The 24,980-nt window shown below is 45.4% G+C and overlaps 1 protein-coding gene across 1 annotated transcript in view; it reads left to right on the top strand.

The window, feature by feature from the left end:
• The window catches only part of LOC106594722 (zinc finger protein 420), a 29,042-nt gene extending 4,419 nt beyond the window's left edge, over nucleotides 1–24,623 (top strand). The window contains exons 4-15 of the mRNA XM_014186117.2: nucleotides 473–559; nucleotides 5,649–5,861; nucleotides 6,708–7,790; nucleotides 11,743–11,940; nucleotides 12,418–12,474; nucleotides 16,087–16,146; nucleotides 16,295–16,540; nucleotides 17,463–17,549; nucleotides 17,977–18,060; nucleotides 22,475–22,611; nucleotides 22,767–23,000; nucleotides 23,200–24,623. Of these exons, the coding sequence (XP_014041592.1) occupies nucleotides 473–559; nucleotides 5,649–5,861; nucleotides 6,708–7,790; nucleotides 11,743–11,940; nucleotides 12,418–12,474; nucleotides 16,087–16,146; nucleotides 16,295–16,540; nucleotides 17,463–17,549; nucleotides 17,977–18,060; nucleotides 22,475–22,611; nucleotides 22,767–23,000; nucleotides 23,200–23,637 (2,924 nt within the window). The 3' untranslated portion in view covers nucleotides 23,638–24,623. The remainder of the gene's footprint in view (nucleotides 1–472; nucleotides 560–5,648; nucleotides 5,862–6,707; nucleotides 7,791–11,742; nucleotides 11,941–12,417; nucleotides 12,475–16,086; nucleotides 16,147–16,294; nucleotides 16,541–17,462; nucleotides 17,550–17,976; nucleotides 18,061–22,474; nucleotides 22,612–22,766; nucleotides 23,001–23,199) is intronic.
• Nucleotides 24,624–24,980: the final 357 nt, after the last annotated feature.

Below are 24,980 nucleotides of genomic sequence, written 5' to 3'. Positions count from 1 at the left end.
ATTGTTATTACTATTATTATTATTATTACTATTATTATGTTATTATTATTATTATTACTATTATTATTATTACTATTACTATTATTATTACTATTATTATTACTATATTATCACTACTATTATCATTACTGTTATTAATATTATTACTATTGTTATTACTATTATTATTATTATTACTATTATTATTATTACTACTATTATTATTATTATTACTATTACTATTATTATTACTATTATTATTACTATTATTATCACTACTATTATCATTACTGTTATTAATATTATTACTATTGTTATTACTATTATTATTATTATTACTATTATTATTACCACTATTATTACTACAATTATTATTACTACTACTACTACTACTACTACTACTACTACTACTATTATTATGTGAAGATCTATTATATTATAAAGTGTTTTAATGAACATTGTGTTCCAGTCTTATTGGTTTGATGTTTTACAGGGCTTGTTATTGTTAAAAGAGAGGAGGAGAGGGACAGAGAGAAGAAGGATGAAGAGGAGGAGGAAGGTGTGGATAGGACCAAGCCAGGTAATCACTGATCACAACATGCATCCAGAGGAGGAGGTGGGGGATGGAGAGGAGAGGAGGAGGAAGGTATAGATGGGACCAAGCCAGGTATTTATTTAAACACATGAAATTACCAATTCATATACACATTAATATACAATAAACACATTCAACTACCCATTAATATACAATAAACACATTCAACTACCCATTCATATACACATTAATATACAATCAATCCATTAAACTACCCATTCATATATATATATATATTAATATACAAAAAACACATTAAACTCCACATTCATATACACATTAATATGCAATGTGCTGTACCCACACGCTTCAAGATGGCCACCATTGTCCCTGTTCCCAAGAAAGCTAAGGTAACTGAACTAAATGACTCTCGCCCCGTAGCACTCACCTCTGTCATCATGAAGTGCTTTGAGAGACTAGCCAAGGATCATATCACCTCCACCTCCACCCTACCTGATACCCTAGACCCACTCCAATTTGCTTACTGCCCCAATAGGTCCACAGACGATGTAATCATCATCACACTGCACACTGCCCTATCCCATCTGAACAAAAATAATACCTATGTAAGAATGCTGTGCATTGACTACAGCTCAGCATTCAACACCATAGTACCCTCCAAACTCATCATTAAGCTTGAGACCCTGGGTCTCGACCCCGCCCTGTGCAACTGGGTCCTGGACTTTCTGATGGGCCGCCCCCAGGTGGTGAAGGTAGGAAACAACATCTCCACCCCGCTGATCCTCAACACTGGGGCCCCACAAGGGTGAGTTCTCAGCCCTCTCCTGTACTCCCTGTTCACCCATGACTGCGTGGCCATGCACGCCTCCAACTCAATCATCAAGTTTGCAGACGACACTACAGAGAGTTAAGTTCCTCTGCGTACACATCACGGACAATCTGAAATGGTCCACCCACACAGACAGCATGGTGAAGAAGGCGCAACAGCACCTCTTCAACCTCAGGAGGCGGAAGAAATTTGGCTTGCCACCAAAAACCCTCACAAACTTCTACAGATGCACAATCGAGAGCATCCTGTCGGGCTGTGTCACCACCTGGTACGGCTACAACACCGCCCTCAACAGCAAGGCTCTCCAGAGGGTAGTGAGGTCTGCACAACGCATCACTGGGGCAAACTACCTGCCCTCCAGGACACCTACAGCACCTGATGTCACAGGAAGGCCAAAAAGATCATCAAGGACAGCAACCACCCGAGCCACAGCCTGTTCACCCCGCTATCATCCAGAAGGCGAGGTCAGTACAGGTACATCAAAACTGGGACTGAGAGACTGAAAAACAGTTTCTATCTCAAGGCCATCAGACTGTTAAATAGCCATCACTAACATAGAGAGGCTGCTGCCAACATACTGACTCAAATCACTGACCACTTTAATAAATGGATTTAATAATGTTATCACTAGTCATTTTAAATAATGCCACTTTTATATGTTTACATATCCTACATTACTCATCTCATATGTATATACTGTATTTTATACCATCTATTGCATCTTGTCTATGCCATCGCTCATCCATATATTTATATATACATATTCTTATTCCATCCCCTTACGTTGTGTGTGTATAAGGTAGTCGTTGTGAATTTGTTAGATTACTTGTTAGGTATTACTGCACTGTCTTAACTAGAAGCACAAGCATTTCGCTACACTCGCATTGACATCTGCTAACCATGTGTATGTGACAAATAAAATGTGATTTTATTTAAACACATTAAACTACCCATTCATATACATTAATATACACGTTATTATACACAACAATACATGAAAAGCAAAACAAAATGATAAAAAACAGACACATTCAGAAAAACGGTCCCCCTAACAACCGTCTGAAAGGCCCTAGAGGGTCCCCCTAACAACCGTCTGAAAGGCCCTAGAGGGTCCCCCTAACAACCGTCTGAAAGGCCCTAGAGGGTCCCCCTAACAACCGTCTGAAAGGCCCTAGAGGGTCCCCCTAACAACCGTCTGAAAGGCCCTAGAGGGTCCCCCTAACAACCGTCTGAAAGGCCCTAGAGGGTCCCCCTAACAACCGTCTGAAAGGCCCTAGAGGCACCAATTCCTACAATTTTAAAGTGCATTGTAGATCATTCCACACTGAAGTGCAAAAATACTAAACGCAGATCTACCCAACTCGGGGGATATCGAAGGGATCTCCAGAGAGTAGCCATCTCTGAGCCCGGTCCGGTAGCCCGTACATCTATAGGTTAACAATGAGGTAAGGTACGGCGGAAATGTATGCAATATGCCTTTTTTATAGACAAAAAGAGCACAATGCATCGATCTACGAGACTTCAAGGTGGGCCAGCCTGCATTCTGATACAAAATGCAATGTGTGCTGAACCTATCGGCCGTAATAAATAGCATCGCATCATGATAAACCACATCCAATGACTTCAATATAGTGGCAGCTGCATTCAGATAGACAATATCCGCCATAGTCAATATACCTGGAATGAATGTTGACTAAATGATTTGTTTTCTGCTATTTAATGAAAGACAGGACCAGTTCCTATAGAAGAAGCCGATTAAAAATAATAAAAAAAAACATTTTTTATTTATTTTTTCATATTATTAATTTCTTAGCTAATTCATCAACATACTTTTTGAAAAGATCGCAAGATCAGTATTCACCACAGTGTCATCTGCGTACAGGTGAAAGATAACATTTTAAGATAGTGAGAGAAAATAAAACGGACCAAGAATGGATCCCTCCGGGAAACCCTTTATGTCCAGAACCTGATTTAACACCATCAGTAAATACACACTGTGTTCTGAGGGGTATCCTATGGAGCAAGCTACTCTGGGTTTTCTAAAGCTAACCGGGCTTCAGTTAGCTTGACATCCCAGCTCAGGCTTCATCCGTACTACGACGGCGGATATTTCTCACCTGCCTGCCGCTAACTCCACCAGGCGTACATGGCTTGTCGAATTCTTCATTGAGACAATGCTGAAAGGTCAATCCGTGGGCAAATCAGTGCCATGTTAAACATTTGAGACGAAAATCATAATGAAGGAAAAGTTCTTACAGATTCAGCAGGCTGAGGTGTGAAATAAGCTTTTAGAAGTATCTTCTTCACTGTGTTCATTCTTATTGTTAAAATAATTATCACAATAATAAATGTTTATTTTCGTTTCTAAATGCATTCTGTCATTACTAAATCATGTGATAGGTATTTTTTTTAATTGTAAAAAAAAGAAATCACACAAACATTTAATTAATAATATATTTAATCAGTCATTTAATTAATAACATATTTAATCAGTCATTTAATTAATAACATATTTAACCAGTCTTCTTCCTCAAATGAAGGAGATGATGACGCACTCTTTGCAAAAGGGAGGGATTCTGATTTCATTGATCCTCAACTCGCGGTTCAGACTATTCATTCAGGATAGAGTTGGTCTGCCCGGGACCAGGTTAGTTCTGAAGGATTCATTCAGGATAGAGTTGGCCTGCCCGGGACCAGGTTAGTTCTGAAGGATTCGCTACCATAGAAATGTAACTGACTAAAAGGTGAGCCACATTCATACGACTGGTTGTCCTTTTAAATAATTTTCAAACCAGCTACATGCAGCCTGGTCCAGGCTTCAGAATAAGTTGTGTAGTATTTAGTAGTATTTATTGGGATCCCCAATTTGGAAATAAAACACAACAAATAAAATACATGATATACATAAAACTACATAACACTACATAATCTCCTGCCTCTGCCTCACGCTTCAGAAACAGGAGATGCCTCCTGTCCTATGAGCCGTTCCGGCTTGTACAAGCCGAGGCTTGTGGAAGGCTACTTACCTACATACAGTGCTTTCGCAAAATATTCCGACCACTTGACTTTTCCCACATTTTGTTACGCTACAGCTTTATTCTAAAATAGATTAAACAAATAAAAAAATCCTCATCAATCTACACTCAACACCCCATAATGACAAAGTGAAAACAGGTTTTCAGAAATGTTTGCAAATGTATTAAAAATGAAAACAGAGACCCTTTGCTAGGAGACTCGACATTGAGCTCAGGTGCATCCTGATTCCATTGATCATCCTTGATGTCTCTACAACTAGATTGGAGTCCACCTGTGGTAAATGAAATTGATTGGACATGATTTGGATAGGCACACGCCTGTCTATACAAGGTCCCACAGTTGACAGTGCATGTCAGAGCAAAAACCATGCCATGAGGTCGAAAGAATGGTCCTTAGAGCTCAGAGACAGGACTGTGTCACGACACAGATATGGGGAAGGGTTTCCTAGAGCTGGCCACCTGGCCAAACTGAGCAATCGGGGGAGACTGGCCTTGATCAGGGAGGTGACCAAGAACCCGATGGTCACTGACAGAGCTCCAGAGTTCCTCTGTGGAGATGGGAGAACCTTCCACAAGGACAACCATCTCTGCAGCACTCCACCAATCAGGCCTTTATGGTAGAGTGGCCAGACAGAAGCCACTTCTCAGTAAAAGGCACATGACAGCCAAAAGGCACCTAAAGGACTCAGACCATAAGAAACAAGATTATCTGGTCTGATGAAACTAAGATTGAACTCTTTGGCCTGAATGCCAAGCGTCACGTCTGGAGGAAACCTGGCACCATCCCTATGGTGAAGCATGGTGGTGGCAGCATCATGCTGTGGGGATGTTTTTCAGCGGCCGGGACTGGGAGACTAGTCAGGATCGAGGAAAAGATTAACGAAGCAAAGTACAGGGAGATCCCTTGATGAAAACCTGCTCCAGAGTACTCAGGACCTCAGACTGGGGTGAAGGTTCACCTTCCAACAGGACAACAACCGTAAGCACACAGCCAAGACAACACAGGAGTGGCTTCGGGACAAGTCTCTGTATGTCCTTGAGTGGCCCAGCTAGAGCCCAGACTTGAATATCCCAGTAATCGCTGATCAGAACATACATTTAAGAGGAGGAGGAAGGTGTGGGTAGGACCAACTCAGATCAGAATATATATTTAGGAGAAGTCAACTTCCCTTTCTACATACCGATGCATAGTATAGCATATAAAACAGAAAACAAGTGTTTAACCCCTGTAATATTGCCATTGAAACAGGAGAGGGTGCCAGCTCTGACCCAGACAGCCTAGGGGACCCTGACACGGAGAGACCGTATCTCTGCTCCCAGTGTGGCAAGAGGTTCACTGCAGCCAGCAGCTTGAAGATACACATGATGACCCACAGCGGAGAGAAACCCCACCAGTGTTCCATTTGCGGGAAGGCCTTCCTGCGATCCTATGACCTGAGACGACACCAGGTGGTTCACAAAGGTGAGAGAAACACCTATACCCTGATGTTAAACTATTTTATTGACTATGGTACAGGTACACTATTGTGTAAAACAATGACTTTGAAGATGATCTCCATTGTATGTTTGTTAGCTAGCTATCCAGACAGTTTTTAAAAATAACTGCCAACATTCCATAAAAAAATGTGTCAATCCACAGCCATACACTGGCTGAAATCAGTTGTTGATAGGACTTAGACAAGTTGTAAATGCAAGTACTGATATTGTATCGTATAGTAACACTCACTGCTTTCCAAGAGAACACACATTGAGACATTATGGTTTGTTTACATATATTTTAGAGGCTAATTATACGGAAAGTGTGTATAAAACCTGTATAAACTGTATTTATAATTATATGACCAATATTTTAGGTAGACTAATTCTATTACCCAATTTCTGATACATCACATGCCTTTTATTTTCCTGCGTCAGTTAAAGCAGGAAATGCATCACCTACTGCCATTCATTCCAATTAGACTGGGTTGGATTTCTCCCTGACCAAGATGGCTGCCATTTTCAGACCATTATGGAACTTTGAGGGTTTACAACACAGCCCCTGTAGTAATTGAGTAGGATCTCTATGGGTACAGGTACATGGTATTGTAGCAAATTTGGGGTGTATCTCCGACCAGGATGCAAACTGTGTCCAGGAGACTGTCAACCCTACAGTGATCTGAACCTCTTGACGAGGTTGCTAGGTGTTGGGTTAAGGTCGCTATAGTATTTTACTGTATGTACAGCATACTGTTAAGCATGCAAGGGATGCTGTTCTCTCCTCTCTGTTCTAGCAGCGTCTCTAACCCCTATAATGTTGTCATTGAAACAGGAGAGGGTGCCAGCTCTGACACGGACAGCTCTGAGAAGCTGCACCGCTGCTCCGAGTGCGGAAAGAGGTTCCTCACAAAGACGCGGCTGAACAGACATGCGTTGATTCACAGCGGAGAGAAACCACATCAGTGCTCTGTCTGTGGGAAGTGTTTCTTACGACCCGATGACCTGAGGAGACACATGACCATCCACACCGGAGAGAAAACCAAGCACGTCTGCCATCCGTGTGGGAAGACCTTCACCTTGCTAAGGCACCTCAAGATCCACCAGCGAGTCCATACAGGAGAGAAACCATACCACTGCTCCAAGTGCCCGGAGAGTTTCGCCCATCTGTTGGAGTATAGGAAGCACAGACAGACCCACCGTAAGGAGAAACCATACCACTGTGATGACTGTGGCAAGATGTTCTCCCACTTCAGAACCCTCAAGGTTCATCGTCTGATCCACACAGGTGAGAACCTCCACCACTGCTCCTACTGCGGGAAGGGCTTCACGATCAGAGGGAACCTCAACACCCACCTACTGACCCACACTAAGGAGAAACCGCATCAGTGCTCCATCTGCGGACAATGCTTCGCAAGATCCCAGTGCTTGAAAAAACACAAGCTCAAGAAATTACACATGGAAAAGGTCCTCTACCACATCTGCGACTGCGGTAAGAGCTTCACGGATGTAGAGAAGCTGCAGACGCACGCAAGGACGCACTTGAAGAACCTTGAGAAGAGGTTCTGCTGCTCATACTGCGGCCGGACGTTCGTACGGGCTGGTGACCTTCAAAGCCACCAGAGAACACACACTGGAGAGAAACCGTACGTCTGCACTATATGCGGGACCCGTTTCGCCCAGTCTGGGAACCTGAGAGTGCACCAGATCACGCACACTAAAGCGAGGCCGTACCCTTGTACTGTCTGTGATAAGGGGTTCACCACACCGGGGAGTCTGAAGGTGCACATGAGGCTCCATACAGGGGAGAAGCCGTATGTCTGTAGCCTGTGTGGGAAAGGGTTCCATGTACCCAAATTGCTGAAGAAACACCAGGAGCATCACACAAGCGAGATGACAGCCTCCTTGGACATGACATAGGAAAAGCCTACAATTTGTCTGGAGGACTTTTATTTTGGAAAATACGTCCTCAATGAGACCAGTGGCCAGTACTTTAGTCACTGAGACCTGTCCTTTCTCAATTCATCTTTCCTCAATTATCTCGCATCCTCTCTCCTCGCCTCCTCAACTGTATTGGAGGAGAACATCTAAAGTCCCTCCCCTCAGACCTTCTCCTCCAATGAGTTTTGAGAAGAAGCTGAGGTGAGAGAATGCAAGGACTCGAGGACTGATGAATTGGGAAAAAAAATCCAGGTTTCAATGGCCAAAGGATTGCTGGTGGTTTCTCTGCTGCTCTCATTAACACTAGCATCGCTGGGCCTCGGGCACATACCAGTGGAATGTCTACATTTGAAACAGTCTATAAATCCATTTAAGGACATGGGTTTTCAAAATAAAAGTCATCTGAAATTGTGCTCCAAATGTGCTTTTCAACATCTCACTAATCATGACTGAATTTGTAGTGCTTCATTTAGTGATACAGCCTTCATAAAGCTTCTCTAGATTAACGCCATATATGAAGACAGTAATGATATATAATGTGTTACATCATCTGTTGCCCTCTACAGGTAGCCTGGTGGTTAGAGCCTAGTGGTTATAGTCTGGTGGTTACAGTCTGGTGGTTACAGTCTGGTGGTTAGAGCCTGGTGGTTAGAGCCTGGTGGTTAGAGCCTGGTGGTTAGAGCCTTGGGCCAGTAACTGAAAGGTTGCTAGATCGAATCCCTGAGCTGACAAGGTAAAAATCTGTCATTCTGCCCCTGAGCAAGGCAGTTAACCCACTGTTCCCTGGGCGCCGTGGATGTCGATTATGGCAGCCCCCCCGCACCTCTCTGATTCAGAGGGGTTGGGTTAAATGCGGAAGACACATTTCAGTTGAATGCATTCAGTTGTACAACTGACTAGGTATCCCCCTTTCCATTATAGCCATCATGGTTATTATTTGACCCTGCTGGTCATCTTTGAACGTTTGAACATCTTGAATAACGATCTGTCCTTAATGGTCACATGGACACTATCATCTCTATCTGGCACAGCCAGAAGAGGTCTGGTCACGCCTCGGTGCCTAGTTCCTCTCTACCCGACACAGCCAGAAGAGGTCTGGTCACGCCTCGGCGCCTAGTTCCTCTCTACCCGACACAGCCAGAAGAGGTCTGGTCACGCCTCGGCGCCTAGTTCCTCTCTACCCGACACAGCCAGAAGAGGACTGGTCACGCCTCGGCGCCTAGTTCCTCTCTACCCGACACAGCCAGAAGAGGACTGGTCACGCCTCGGCGCCTAGTTCCTCTCTACCCGACACAGCCAGAAGAGGTCTGGTCACGCCTCGGCGCCTAGTTCCTCTCTACCCGACACAGCCAGAAGAGGTCTGGTCACGCCTCGGCGCCTAGTTCCTCTCTACCCGACACAGCCAGAAGAGGTCTGGTCACGCCTCGGCGCCTAGTTCCTCTCTACCCGACACAGCCAGAAGAGGACTGGTCACGCCTCGGCGCCTAGTTCCTCTCTACCCGACACAGCCAGAAGAGGTCTGGTCACGCCTCGGCGCCTAGTTCCTCTCTACCCGACACAGCCAGAAGAGGACTGGTCACGCCTCGGCGCCTAGTTCCTCTCTACCCGACACAGCCAGAAGAGGTCTGGTCACGCCTCGGCGCCTAATTCCTCTCTACCCGACACAGCCAGAAGAGGTCTGGTCACGCCTCGGCGCCTAGTTCCTCTCTACCCGACACAGCCAGAAGAGGTCTGGTCACGCCTCGGCGCCTAGTTCCTCTCTACCCGACACAGCCAGAAGAGGTCTGGTCACGCCTCGGCGCCTAGTTCCTCTCTACCCGACACAGCCAGAAGAGGACTGGTCACGCCTCGGCGCCTAGTTCCTCTCTACCCGACACAGCCAGAAGAGGACTGGTCACGCCTCGGCGCCTAGTTCCTCTCTACCCGACACAGCCAGAAGAGGTCTGGTCACGCCTCGGCGCCTAGTTCCTCTCTACCCGACACAGCCAGAAGAGGACTGGTCACGCCTCGGCGCCTAGTTCCTCTCTACCCGACACAGCCAGAAGAGGTCTGGTCACGCCTCGGCGCCTAGTTCCTCTCTACCCGACACAGCCAGAAGAGGACTGGTCACGCCTCGGCGCCTAGTTCCTCTCTACCCGACACAGCCAGAAGAGGACTGGTCACGCCTCGGCGCCTAGTTCCTCTCTACCCGACACAGCCAGAAGAGGACTGGTCACGCCTCGGCGCCTAGTTCCTCTCTACCCGACACAGCCAGAAGAGGTCTGGTCACGCCTCGGCGCCTAGTTCCTCTCTACCCGACACAGCCAGAAGAGGTCTGGTCACGCCTCGGCGCCTAGTTCCTCTCTACCCGACACAGCCAGAAGAGGACTGGTCACGCCTCGGCGCCTAGTTCCTCTCTACCCGACACAGCCAGAAGAGGACTGGTCACGCCTCGGCGCCTAGTTCCTCTCTACCCGACACAGCCAGAAGAGGACTGGTCACGCCTCGGCGCCTAGTTCCTCTCTACCCGACACAGCCAGAAGAGGACTGGTCACGCCTCGGCGCCTAGTTCCTCTCTACCCGACACAGCCAGAAGAGGACTGGCCACCCATCAGAGCCTGCTTCCTCTTTAGGTTTCTTCCTTGGTTTCTGCCTTTCTAGGGAGCTTTTCCTAGTCCCTTTGCTTCTGCCTCTGCATTGCTTGCTCTTTGGGGCTTTAGGTTGGGTATCTGCAGAGCACTTTGTGACACCTGCTGATGTAAAAAGGGCTTTATAACATACATATGATTTGATATGACACGATGTGAACATGTCAGTATATGTTATGACAATAAATGCTAACTGTATGATGTGTTGTTCTTTGTTTGGGGTTCTCTAAGGGGCGGTTTCCCACACGCAGATTAAGCCTAGTCCTAAAAAGCATTTTCAATGGAGAATTTATAGTGAAAGTGCTTTTTAGTCCAGCACTAGGCTTGATCTGTGTCTGGGAAACCGCCCCAGAGACTATTAACATGTGGAGTGTATAAATGCTAAAATAAAATGAATTCACCTTGGTGGCAATTTTGGGGATTATTTCGGTTGTCCAAGATGAGGCCTATCCAGCAGTACAATTATCCTTAAAAATAAAGACATTTAAAAATGTGGAGCTTACCAAGTAGTTTAGACACATTCATTTTCTAGAAATGTGTTAGATTTCAATTAAAAGTCATGGAGAAGTCCTGCCAAGTTGCGCCTGTAAATCGCTCTGGATGAGAGCATCTGCTAAATGTATCTCCTATTTACACCAATACGCCGAATAGTATACTACTCTACCGACTGGTAGGCCGTCATTGTAAATAATAATTTGTTCTTAACTGACTTGCCTAGTAAAATTAGCCTAGTAAAATAATAATAAAACAATCCAGAGTTAGAGAAGCGCAAAGACTGCGCATACTTGATGCTCGTGAACAAACCTTTTTCCTCATACAGGCGGAAGTTTACAGTTGGATTCCCCGACCCTCCTCCATGTCAAATAATTGAAGAAAACCTATCCCAGGTAATCTTTATAACGTTGAAATGTGAACCCAACATGCTATATCAGTGTTTAAGCTACTACCCAACGTATCGGCAACGGTAGCGCATGCTAGCCGCTGTGTAGAACGACTACCAGCCAGGGAAGCGTCAAGTCGAGATAGCTAGGTTGCGTCTATAGCTCTTTTCACGTCCTCCACCTAGTCAGTAACCACAGCCGATGTAGAAGCTACAAAATGTTAAGGCTATTCCCGTCTCAGTAACTAGCTAACCTTAACTAGATCAGTGATCGTTGTTTTTGCTCCAATGTTCTGTAAGCAGTGAACTAGCAAGCGTAGACTCATATCTGATACAATAACGATGTTAGATAGCTAGACGTCCGTATGTTTTCTGAATAGATCGATCGATCACATATCTCCAATGTCCTCTTCATATTTAAGACTGTGGCACCATGTCTGATCCGGAATCCCCGGATTCTAGGGATCCAGTCCCGAGAAGCTCCCTGCGAGGTCCAGAGATGGCGTCAGGGAAGCTGGAGGACTGCAGTCAAACACTGGAACTCAGTGTGGCTGTCAAAGATGATGATGGTAATGACGAGGAGGAGGCTGATGAAGAGGATAGCGATGCTGTAGACTATGGTAAGTTCAGGTGTTGAGTCAAGTCAATATTGGGCTACAATAAACTCTGTGCTGTGTAGCCTATTCATAGCCTGATTGCCAGTCTGTTTCCCTTATCTTGCCAACTCCTTATGGAGTGTGATTTGACACGAGTGCAGAAACAGACTGGCAGTCAGGCTAGCTTATTCATAGTGCTGATGGTCTTTCATCATCACTACTGTCTGTTTTCAGTCAGGCTAGCCTATTCATCACTACTGTCTGTTTTCAGTCAGGCTAGCCTATTCATCACTATTGTCTGTTTTCAGTCAGGCGAGCCTATTCATTGTGCTGGTCTTTCATCAGTACTACTGTCTGTTTTCAGTCAGGCTAGCCTATTCATAGTGCTGGTCTTTCATCAGTACTACTGTCTGTTTTCAGTCAGGCTAGCCTATTCATAGTGCTGGTCTTTCATCAGTACTACTGTCTGTTTTCAGTACTGTATCGTGTGTTCTCCACCAGGGCATAACGTTGTGAAAGTGGACATGGATGAGGAGGAAGGAGAAGCAGTGAAGTCGGGTGAGTAGTACAGTAGCTAGCTAGAATGGGGTGGGAGAGAGTCCTCTGGGTAGTAGCAGGACAGTAGCTAGCTAGAATGGGGTGGGGAGAGAGTCCTCTGGCTAGTAGCAGGACAGTAGCTAGCTAGAATGGGGTGGGAGAGAGTCCTCTGGGTAGTAGCAGGACAGTAGCTAGCTAGAATGGGTGGGGAGAGAGTCCTCTGGGTAGTAGCAGGACAGTAGCTAGCTAGAATGGGTGGGAGAGAGTCCTCTGGGTAGTAGCAGGACAGTAGCTAGCTAGAATGGGTGGGAGAGAGTCCTCTGGGTAGTAGCAGGACAGTAGCTAGCTAGAATGGGGTGGGAGAGAGTCCTCTGGGTAGTAGCAGGACAGTAGCTAGCTAGAATGGGTGGGGAGAGAGTCCTCTGGGTAGTAGCAGGACAGTAGCTAGCTAGAATGGGGTGGGAGAGAGTCCTCTGGGTAGTAGCAGGACAGTAGCTAGCTGGAATGGGGTGGGAGAGAGTCCTCTGGGTAGTAGCAGGACAGTAGCTAGCTAGAATGGGTGGGGAGAGAGTCCTCTGGGTAGTAGCAGGACAGTAGCTAGCTAGAATGGGTGGGAGAGAGTCCTCTGGGTAGTAGCAGGACAGTAGCTAGCTAGAATGGGGTGGGAGAGAGTCCTCTGGGTAGTAGCAGGACAGTAGCTAGCTAGAATGGGTGGGGAGAGAGTCCTCTGGGTAGTAGCAGGACAGTAGCTAGCTAGAATGGGGTGGGAGAGAGTCCTCTGGGTAGTAGCAGGACAGTAGCTAGCTGGAATGGGGTGGGAGAGAGTCCTCTGGGTAGTAGCAGGACAGTAGCTAGCTGGAATGGGGTGGGAGAGAGTCCTCTGGGTAGTAGCAGGACAGTAGCTAGCTGGAATGGGGTGGGAGAGAGTCCTCTGGGTAGTAGCAGGACAGTAGCTAGCTGGAATGGGGTGGGAGAGAGTCCTCTGGGTAGTAGCAGGACAGTAGCTAGCTGGAATGGGGTGGGAGAGAGTCCTCTGGGTAGTAGCAGGACAGTAGCTAGCTAGAATGGGTGGGGAGAGAGTCCTCTGGGTAGTAGCAGGACAGTAGCTAGCTAGAATGGGGTGGGAGAGAGTCCTCTGGGTAGTAGCAGGACAGTAGCTAGCTAGAATGGGGTGGGAGAGAGTCCTCTGGGTAGTAGCAGGACAGTAGCTAGCTGGAATGGGTGGGGAGAGAGTCCTCTGGGTAGTAGCAGGACAGTAGCTAGCTGGAATGGGTGGGGAGAGAGTCCTCTGGGTAGTAGCAGGACAGTAGCTAGCTGGAATGGGGTGGGAGAGAGTCCTCTGGGTAGTAGCAGGACAGTAGCTAGCTGGAATGGGGTGGGAGAGAGTCCTCTGGGTAGTAGCAGGACAGTAGCTAGCTAGAATGGGTGGGGAGAGAGTCCTCTGGGTAGTAGCAGGACAGTAGCTAGCTGGAATGGGGTGGGGAGAGAGTCCTCTGGGTAGTAGCAGGACAGTAGCTAGCTAGAATGGGGTGGGAGAGAGTCCTCTGGGTAGTAGCAGGACAGTAGCTAGCTAGAATGGGTGGGGAGAGAGTCCTCTGGGTAGTAGCAGGACAGTAGCTAGCTAGAATGGGGTGGGGAGAGAGTCCTCTGGGTAGTAGCAGGACAGTAGCTAGCTAGAATGGGTGGGAAGAGAGTCCTCTGGGTAGTAGCAGGACAGTAGCTAGCTAGAATGGGGTGGGAGAGAGTCCTCTGGGTAGTAGCAGGACAGTAGCTAGCTGGAATGGGGTGGGAGAGAGTCCTCTGGGTAGTAGCAGGACAGTAGCTAGCTGGAATGGGGTGGGAGAGAGTCCTCTGGGTAGTAGCAGGACAGTAGCTAGCTGGAATGGGGTGGGAGAGAGTCCTCTGGGTAGTAGCAGGACAGTAGCTAGCTGGAATGGGGTGGGAGAGAGTCCTCTGGGTAGTAGCAGGACAGTAGCTAGTTAGAATGGGTGGGGAGAGAGTCCTCTGGGTAGTAGCAGGACAGTAGCTAGCTAGAATGGGTGGGGAGAGAGTCCTCTGGGTAGTAGCAGGACAGTAGCTAGCTAGAATGGGGTGGGAGAGAGTCCTCTGGGTAGTAGCAGGACAGTAGCTAGCTAGAATGGGTGGGGAGAGAGTCCTCTGGGTAGTAGCAGGACAGTAGCTAGCTGGAATGGGGTGGGAAGAGAGTCCTCTGGGTAGTAGCAGGACAGTAGCTAGCTGGAATGGGGTGGGAAGAGAGTCCTCTGGGTAGTAGCAGGACAGTAGCTAGCTAGAATGGGGTGGGAGAGAGTCCTCTGGGTAGTAGCAGGACAGTAGCTAGCTAGAATGGGTGGGAAGAGAGTCCTCTGGGTAGTAGCAGGACAGTAGCTAGCTAGAATGGGTGGGAAGAGAGTCCTCTGGGTAGTAGCAGGACAGTAGCTAGCTAGAATGGGTGGGTAGAGAGTCCTCTGGGTAGTAGCAGGACAGTAGCTAGCTAGAATGGGGTGGGAAGAGAGTCCTCTGGGTAGTAGCAGGACAGTAGCTAGCTAGAATGGGGTGGGAGAGAGTCCTCTGGGTAGTAGCAGGACAGTAGCTAGCTGGAATGGGGTGGGAGAGAGTCCTCTGGGTAGTAGCAGGACAGTAGCTAGCTGGAATGGGGTGGGAAGAGAGTCCTCTGGGTAGTAGCAGGACAGTAGCTAGCTAGAATGGGGTGGGAGAGAGTCCTCTGGGTAGTAGCAGGACAGTAGCTAGCTAGAATGGGTGGGGAGAGAGTCCTCTGGGTAGTAGCAGGACAGTAGCTAGCTGGAATGGGGTGGGAGAGAGTCCTCTGGGTAGTAGCAGGACAGTAGCTAGCTGGAATGGGGTGGGAGAGAGTCCTCTGGGTAGTAGCAGGACAGTAGCTAGCTGGAATGGGGTGGGAGAGAGTCCTCTGGGTAGTAGCAGGACAGTAGCTAGCTAGAATGGGTGGGGAGAGAGTCCTCTGGGTAGTAGCAGGACAGTAGCTAGCTAGAATGGGTGGGGAGAGAGTCCTCTGGGTAGTAGCAGGACAGTAGCTAGCTAGAATGGGTGGGGAGAGAGTCCTCTGGGTAGTAGCAGGACAGTAGCTAGCTAGAATGGGGTGGGAGAGAGTCCTCTGGGTAGTAGCAGGACAGTAGCTAGCTAGAATGGGTGGGGAGAGAGTCCTCTGGGTAGTAGCAGGACAGTAGCTAGCTAGAATGGGGTGGGAGAGAGTCCTCTGGGTAGTAGCAGGACAGTAGCTAGCTAGAATGGGTGGGGAGAGAGTCCTCTGGGTAGTAGCAGGACAGTAGCTAGCTGGAATGGGGTGGGAGAGAGTCCTCTGGGTAGTAGCAGGACAGTAGCTAGCTAGAATGGGTGGGGAGAGAGTCCTCTGGGTAGTAGCAGGACAGTAGCTAGCTAGAATGGGTGGGGAGAGTCCTCGGGGCGCCTAACTTTCTGCACTCATTATTGTACACTCCTGGTCACCCATGTCTATATCAAACACTGATTGACAAAAATAATAAACATCAGCAGACACTCAGGCCCCCGGTGGCCTGGTTGCCTGGTTGCCTGTGCTGGACTGTTGTAGAGGTTCTGATGGATATTATCTGTTCTATTCATGTGAATCTATTTTAACAGGGCATTCTATTAAAAGAGATGCAGAGGAGGAGGGAGGTGGCGGGGATGAGACCAACTCAGGTAATCACAGACCACAATAACCATTCATGGGGATGATAAAAGCTTTGGTTGTATCCACTTTGATAGTTTATAGTGTTACGTAAGAGAACATTGATCTTAAGAGATACACCCGGTCACCTACAGTAATTAACCTGTAGTGTTGTCACAGAAACAGGAGGGGGCGCCAACTCGGACACAGACAGTTTCGATGGGGAGAATGAACAGAGTTCGAACGCTCAGAGTGCAGTGGAGAAGCTACACCCCTGCTCCCAGTGTGGCAAGACCTTCATCACCGTGGGGAGCCTGAAGAGGCACACACAGACCCACAGCGGAGAGAAACCCCATCAGTGCTCCGTCTGCGGGAAATGTTTCTCACGCTCAGACGACATGAAGAGACACCTCACCATCCACACAGGTTATTGTGAACAATGATTATTATTATTTTTCAGTATTTGGCATAGACTATTACAAGATATAGAATATAGCTGTAAGCAGCCATGGTGATGCTCAAGCCTTATTGCACCACAGCACCAAATTCAGGACAACTTGGATGACCATGCCTGCCATAACATCACAACTCAACATCCACCAGACCATGCCTGCCAATTATCACAACTCAGCATCCACCAGACCATGCCTGCCGTAGCATCACAACTCAACATCCACCAGACCATGCCTGCCAATTATCACAACTCAACATCCGCCTGCCATAACATCACAACATCCACCAGATCATGCCTGCCAATTATCACAACTCAACATCCGCCTGCCATAACATCACAACTCAACATCCACCAGACCATGCCTGCCAATTATCACAACTCAACATCCGCCTGCCATAACATCACAACTCAACATCCACCAGACCATTTCTGCCAATTATCACAACTCAACATCCGCCTGCCATAACATCACAACTCAACATCCACCAGACCATGCCTGCCAATTATCACAACTCAACATCCGCCTGCCATAACATCACAACTCAACATCCACCAGATCATGCAGTATGCTTCTGATGGATTTGGGACCATTTTTAGTGACGTCAACTACTTCTCTAAGTAGAGGTGCTGTGAAGTGTAGAGGTCTTCTCATGTCAATGCTAAATAAATCTGTATCCACACAGGAGAGAGGGTTAGTAACATTTTAAAAGTTGTATGTATTATTATTATAGTAAGAGATGTGTGGTACATGCTTACCTATCTATTGGGGGGCTGAATCAAAAATATGTCTAGTAATGGGAAATATCACTTAAATGTATTATTTTAGATTACAAAATGTTGGAATCGATATGGATGCTCTTGATCCACTTATCAGTACCTCTAACTCATCCCTAGGAGAGAGGGTGAGCCACGTCTGTCACCAGTGTGGGAAGACTTTCACCAGTCTGGGAGGGCTGAAGAAACACCAGATGACCCACACAGGTGTAGTGCTCCTTCTTCCAGGTGTATAGAGGATGATGTCATGGGATGTTGTTGATGATGAGGGGGCGGCAGGTAGCCTAGTGGTCAGAGCGTTGGGCCAGTAACCGAAATGGTTGCTGGATCGAATCCCTGAGCTGACAAGGTAAAAATCTGTCATTCTGCCTCTGAACAAGGCAGTTAACCCACTGTTCCCCGGTAGGCCGTCATTGTAAATAAGAATTTGTTCTTAACTGACTTACCTGGTTAAATAAAGGTGAAATACATTATGTTAATGATAGTATGATGTAATGCATTATAACGTATATTGATATTATAATTGCCTTCAAAAGTTATCAGTGTCTCAACTCTCTTTGATTGGGCCTCAATGTGGTTTTTAAATCTGTTATTTGTGACATTGAAACGTTCTGTCTGTCCGTCTATCTATCAGGAGAGAAGCCGTTCCAGTGTTCAGAGTGTGGGAAAGGTTTCACTGCGCAGGGTAACCTCAAGATCCACCAGCGTATCCACACAGGTCAATTATATAATATATTTAATATAATATATGCCGTTTTACCTCTCAGGTTTATATCTCTAAGACACTGAACGTTTTGTACCGGCTTTTAACTGAAAATGTATTTATGTTCATCTTGTATATGTTTTGCATTGGCATCATTGGTATGTGTTCTGTGTAGAGGTCTCATTCTCAGCCCGAACCCGACGGTTTCAGGCTTGCCATTTTGTGTTAAGGGGGGAGAAGCCAATGGAAGTCTGCCTACCTTTTCAGCCCACTACGTTTCTCTCTCAGCCGCAGCAGCTGCCAGGATTCCATTATTGGCTGGGCCAGAGAAATTTGTGGCCATGATGAAACGTAATTTTTTTCGGGATGATTAGAAATGTTTCAAATCGCGATAGGAATAGGCTTGAGTGCACTCGGGAGAATGATGGTCTGCGAGACCGCGACAGGCAGAGCATCTGAGTATCAGGAGAAGCCAATATTCCAGTGGTATCTGTTAACGCCGATACATCCTACCCAAATACACCCTGTGACTGCCCTGCTAAAGAGCCTCGCTGGACCTTGTAAACTTTCCAAAGTAGACCCATAACTGATCCAATTGTTTACTAATCAAACATGCGTTCAAAACACGGGGCTTTTATTCAAATAGATGTTTGGCAGAAAAATCAAGTTATTTATTGTTGAATTATTCAAGGCTCCCTTTTGTTATTTCATTTTAATATAAAATGCTTGATTGCTGTGCAATGACATGCATGAATGGTTGATTATATTGAAGTTACGTTAAGACAGATAAAACAGGACGTACTCTCACAGCTCCATAGTGGATAGATTGTACATATTAACCAATTTTGTCAAAATGGGTGACAAATTAACCAATTTAATCCATCTACCCATAATGACCAAGTGAAAACATATTTTTCCAAATGTATTGAAAATGAAATGCAGAAATATCTAATTTATATAAGTATTCACACCCCTGAGTCAATACATGTTAGAATCACCTTTGGCAGCGATTACAGCTGCGAGTCTTTCTGGGTAAGTCTCTAAGAGCATTGCACACCTGGATTGTACAATATTTGCACATTATTCTTTTTTAAATTCTTCAAGCTCTATCAAGTTTGTTGTTGATCATTGCTAGACAGCCATTTTCAGGTTTTCAAGCAGATTTAAGTCAAAACTTTAACTGTGTTTTAGGTTATTGTCCTGCTGAAAGGTGAATTTATCTCTCAGTGTGTTGGAAAGCAGACTGAACCAGTTTTCTTCTGGGATTTTGCCTGTGCTTAGCTCTATTCCTTTTCTTTTTATCCTAAAAAAAACTCCCCAGTCCTTGCCGATAACAAGCATACTCTTAACATGATACAGCCACCACAATACTTGAAAATATGGAGAGTGGTACTCAGTGATGTGTTGTATTTGGATTAGCCCCAAATATAATGCTTTGTATTCAGGACATAAAGTTAATTTCAGTTTTACTTTAGTGCCTTATTGCAAACAGGATGCATGTTTTAGAATATATTTATTCATTACAGGCTTCCTTCTTTTCACTCTGTCATTTCTCAGTTTTCTCCTTTCACAGCCATTAAACTCTGGGACTGTTTTTAAAGTCACTATTGGCCTCGTGTTGAAATCCCTGAGTGGTTTCCTTCCTCTCCGGCAACTGAGTTAGGAAGGACGCCTGTATCTTTGTAGTGACTGGGTGTATTGATACACCATCCAAAGTGTAATTCATAACTTCACCATGCTCAAAGGGATATTCAATGTCTGCTTTTTTTACATTTTTACCCATCTACCAACAGGTGCCCTTCTTTGCGAGGCATTGGAAAACCTCCCTGGTCTTTGTGGATGAATTTGTGTTTTAAATTCACTGCTCAACTGAAGGACCTTACAGATAATTGTATTTGTGGGATACAGAGATGAGGTAGTTGTTCAAAAATAATTTTAAACACTATTATTGCACACACATTGAGTCCATGTGACTTGTTAAGCACATTAACTTGTTTTACTCCTAAACTTATTTAGGCTTGCCATAACAAAGGGTTTGAATACTTATTTACTCAAGACATTTCAGCTTTTCATTTTGTATTCATTTGTAATGTCTAAAAACATGATTCCACTTTGACATTATGGGTTATTGTGTGTAGACCAGTGACACAAAATCTACATTGAATCTATTTTAAATTCAAGCTGTAACAAAATGTTTGAAAAAGTCAAGGGGTGTGAATACTTTCTGAAGGCAGTGTACAGACAGCGATTCGGTTGAATAAAATCTCATTGACTGATTATCAGACAAGACACAGGTGTTTTGGTTTGGAGGAGGACCGGCTGCTACGCCAGAGAAGAGCAGAATCCACTTGTTAAGCTACACTCTGGCAAAATGTTCTGATCATTTAATATATGAGCAAACTAGAATCAAGATGATCATGAGCACTCACTTAGCTAACATTTCCCCGGCCTGATTGTTATCGAATATCCAAACGGAGATTCAGCGAATAAAGAAAAATCTGCCATTTAGTTAGATCTATCAAGACGAGTCACCCACACTTTTTTTAAAGCAATGCGGTGGCGCTGTCCCAATCAAGTCGGTGCTGAAATGATCATCTAGGTGACCACACATGACTATTGCTTTAAATTAGTATAACGGTTGGATATGACATTGGGAGTTTCAGTATAAGCAAGTACAGTTGTAGTCGGATGTTTACATACACCTTAGCCAAATATATTTAAACTCAGTTTTTCACAGTTCCTGACATTTAATCCTAGTAAAAAAGCCCTGTCTTAGGTCAGTTAGGATCACCACTTTATTTTAAGAATGTGAAATGTCAGAATAATAGTAGAGAGAATGATTTATTTCAACTTTTATTTCTTTCATCACATTGCCAGTGGGTCAGAAGTTTACATACACTCAATTAGTATTTGGTAGCATTGCCTTTAAATTGTTTAACTTGGGTCAAATGTTTTGGGTAGCCTTCCACAGGCTTCCCACAATAAGTTGGGTGAATTTTGGCCTATTCCTCCTGACAGAGCTGGTGTAACTGAGTCAGGTTTGAAGGCCTCCTTGCTCGCACACACTTTTTCAGTTCTGCCCACAAATTTTCTATAGGATTGAGGTTAAGGCTTTGTGATGGCCACTTTGTTGTCCTTAAGCCAATTTGCCACAACTTTGGAAGTATGATTGGGGTCATTGTCCATTTGGAAGACCCATTTGTGACCAAGCTTTAACTTCCTGACTGATGTCTTGAGATGTTGCTTCAATATAAAACACCCCCACAACATGATGCTGCCACCCCCGTGCTTCAGGGTTGGGATGGTGTTCTTCGGCTTGCAAGCTCCCCCTTTTTCCTCCAAACATAACAATGGTCATTATGGCCAAACAGTTCTATTTTTGTTTCATCAGAGCAGAGGACATTTCTCCAAAAAGTATGATCTTTGTCCCCATGTGCAGTTGCAAACCGTAGTCTGGATTTTTTTATGGCGGTTTTGGAACAGTGGCTTCTTCCTTGCTGAGCGGCCTTTCAGGTTATGTCGATATAGGACTCGTTTTACTGTGGATATAGATACTTTTGTTCCTGTTTCCTCCAGCATCTTCACAAGGTCCTTTTGCTGCTGTTCTGGGATTGATTAGCACTTTTCGCACCAAAGTACGTTTATCTCTAGGAGACAGAACGCGTCTCCTTCCTGAGCGGTATGACGGCTGCGTGGTCCCATGGTGTTTATACTTGCATACTATTGTTTGTACAGATGAACGTGGTACCCTCAGGCGTTTGGATATTGCTCCCAAGGATGAACCAGACTTGTGGAGATCTACCATTTTTTTCTGAGGTCTTGGCTGATTTCTTTTGATTTTCCCATGATGTCAAGCAAAGAGGCACTGAGTTTGAAGGTAGGCCTTGAAATACATCCACAGGTACACCTCCAATTGACTAAAATGATGTCAATTAGCCTATCAGAAGCTTCTAAAGCCATGACATTTTCTGGAATTTTCCAAGCTGTTTAAAGGCACAGTCAACTTAGTGTATGTAAACTTCTGACCCACTGGAATTGTGATACAGTGAAATAATCTGTCTGTAAACAATTGTTGTAAAATGTACTTGTCATGCACAAAGTAGATGTCATAACCGACTTGCCAAAACTATAGTTTGTTAACAAGAAATTTGTGGAGTGGTTGAAAAACAAGTTTTAATGACTCCAACCTAAGTGTATGTAAACTTCCGACTTCAACTGTATTTGATACATGCCTTCAATTGCATTAGCTTATTTTATTGCAATATTTTTTTTAACATTAAGTTGATTATAACTAAGCGCAGAGAGAGAAACTCCCCTATCTGTTTCCTCGTCTCCTCACTCCGTTGCTGCCTGCTTCCACCTCGTTGTTCTCAACACCAGTTTAAATCAATATAAACTTTATCAAAAAATACAGTTATTCTATTCACAGGGGAGAAACCGTACCAGTGCTCCCAGTGTCAGAAAAGCTTCTCCCGGCTGGCCCACTATAAAGATCACCAGCAGACTCACCGGGAGGAGAAACCGTACCACTGCAATGACTGTGGGAAAAGCTTCTCCTACTTCAAGGTTCGTTGTTGTTTTACTGTCTTAATTTATCTATTTACTCCTCGTCTGCTGTTTTGTTTTATCTTTCTCACGTTTTATTGATGTATGTATGGGAAGCACTTTGCACTGCATTTTGTTGTAAGTAATGATCTAAATGAAGTTTGATTTGATACAAGTCGCTCAAGTGCCACCAGATGATCCATAAAGGGGAGAACCTACACCACTGCTCTGTATGCGGTAAAGGGTTCGCCATTCGCGGCAACCTGAAGACCCATCTGCAGACACACACGAAGGAGAAACCACACCAATGCTCCGAGTGCGGGAAACAGTTCTCCCGAGCCCACGACCTGAAGAAACACAAGCTGCTCCACACAGGGCAGAAGACCTACCACATTTGCCAGTGTGGCAAGGTGCGTGTCAATTAAAGTTAATTATGTAGCTTTGTGTACGAACCAACAGATTTCAGATAGAAATGCGAGTTATAGATTTGCCATTCTCTTTGAAAACAAGTCTTATAAGCGGTAGATCCGTTATATGTGCAATATTTCAATGCTTCCCCTCCTTCATTTTTGTTTTTGTGTCTTTTTGTTTATCTGTCTCCAATGTAAGAGCTTCACAGAGCTGGGGAACCTGCGGACCCACCAGAGAACCCACACCGGAGAGAAACCATTCTGCTGTTCCTTCTGCGGCCGAACCTTCTTGCGCGCTGGAGACCTGAAGAGCCACCAGCGGACACACACCGGAGAGAAACCATTCATCTGTGCCATATGTGGGACCAGTTTCGCCCAATCTGGCAACCTGAAAGTGCATCAGATCACACACACTAAAGAGAGGCCGTACCCTTGTACTGTCTGTGATAAGGGGTTCACCACACCGGGGAGTCTGAAGCTACACATGAGGACACATACAGGGGAGCGGCCGTTCCTGTGTAGCGCGTGTGGGAAAGGGTTCACGGCGTCAGGGCAGCTGAAAAGGCACCAAGAGTGTCACATGAGAGACACTGTCCAATCATCTCCTGGTGAAGACACGGGGGTGGCTTCAAAATAAATGTCCTCTCTAAGAGGACTACAAAATAAGAGCACTGGAAATGTGCCATTGTGTGTCTGAACCGTGATCATGATGGGAGGTTTTACTGCTTCATGATGTCCCTAATGGGACACCATTCTCTATGGGCTCTGGTCAAATGGGACACCATTCCCTATGGGCTCTGGTCAAATGGGACACCATTCCCTATGGGCTCTGGTCAAATGGGACACCATTCACTATGGGCTCTGGTCAAATGGGACACCATTCACTATGGGCTCTGGTCAAATGGGACACCATTCACTATGGGCTCTGGTCAAATGGGACACCATTCCCTATGGGCTCTGGTCAAATGGGACACCATTCACTATGGGCTCTGGTCAAATGGGACACCATTCACTATGGGCTCTGGTCAAATGGGACACCATTCACTATGGGCTCTAGTTAAAAGGACTGCATTATAAAGGGAGTAGGGTACCATTCAGGACCGACACTATTTCTCCCTTTTGCAGAACATCAGTTGTTTACTCTGAGTTCAAATATGAGGTTTTAAAGTATCAGAGAATGTGATGTTTGACAAAAAATTGTATTGAGTCCTGAATGACACCCAATTTAGTGCACTACGTTTGACCAGGGCCCATAGGGTTCTGGCCAAAAGTAGTGCACTATATAGGGAATAGGGTGCCATTTGGGACCGTATGTGAATATGGAGGTAGTGATGGTCTTAATGGTAAAAGATCTGTCATGTCATCTATCCATTAGAATGTACACGATCTGATATTGATCATATAATATGATTCCCAAATGGCACCCTGATTCCCTATATAGTGCACTAATGTTGATCAGAGCCTAAAGTAGTGCACTATATAGGGAATAGGGTGCCATTAGGGACGTAAACAGAGTGTATACTGCAGTAGTAATGAACACATTCTCTGGTAAAACACAGTTTACATCTTTGTCTCTTTATTATGAGTATTGGATCTGATTTTAATAAATAACATTAAAGTATACTGATGTGTTTCATCCTGTGAAAACTTAGTTTGAAAGAATTAAGTTCCCCTATTGCCCTGCAGGAGGTGCCATTGTGTCACATTCGCAATGCAGCCAGTAGTTTCCCCCATCGTCCTGTAGGTGGTGGTATTGGGTCACATTCACAATGCAGCCAGTGAAGTTTGTTGTGTTTTTAGCCCATAGCGCTCTGTAGTGCACTATATAGGGAATAGTGTGCCATTTGTTATGTAGCCTTAGTGTGAAACTAAAGGGAGGGACTAGGGTGTGTTTCCTACTGATAAGGAACTCTTCCTCAGAGTAAACATGTATTACCGCCTAAAAAAAACAGGTGGGTTATAACAAAGAATGGACAAAAT

This window comes from Salmo salar, chromosome ssa02 (assembly GCF_905237065.1).
Source record: "Salmo salar chromosome ssa02, Ssal_v3.1, whole genome shotgun sequence".
In the NCBI taxonomy this organism is placed as follows: domain Eukaryota; kingdom Metazoa; phylum Chordata; class Actinopteri; order Salmoniformes; family Salmonidae; genus Salmo; species Salmo salar.
This window is presented reverse-complemented; position numbering and strand designations above follow the sequence as displayed.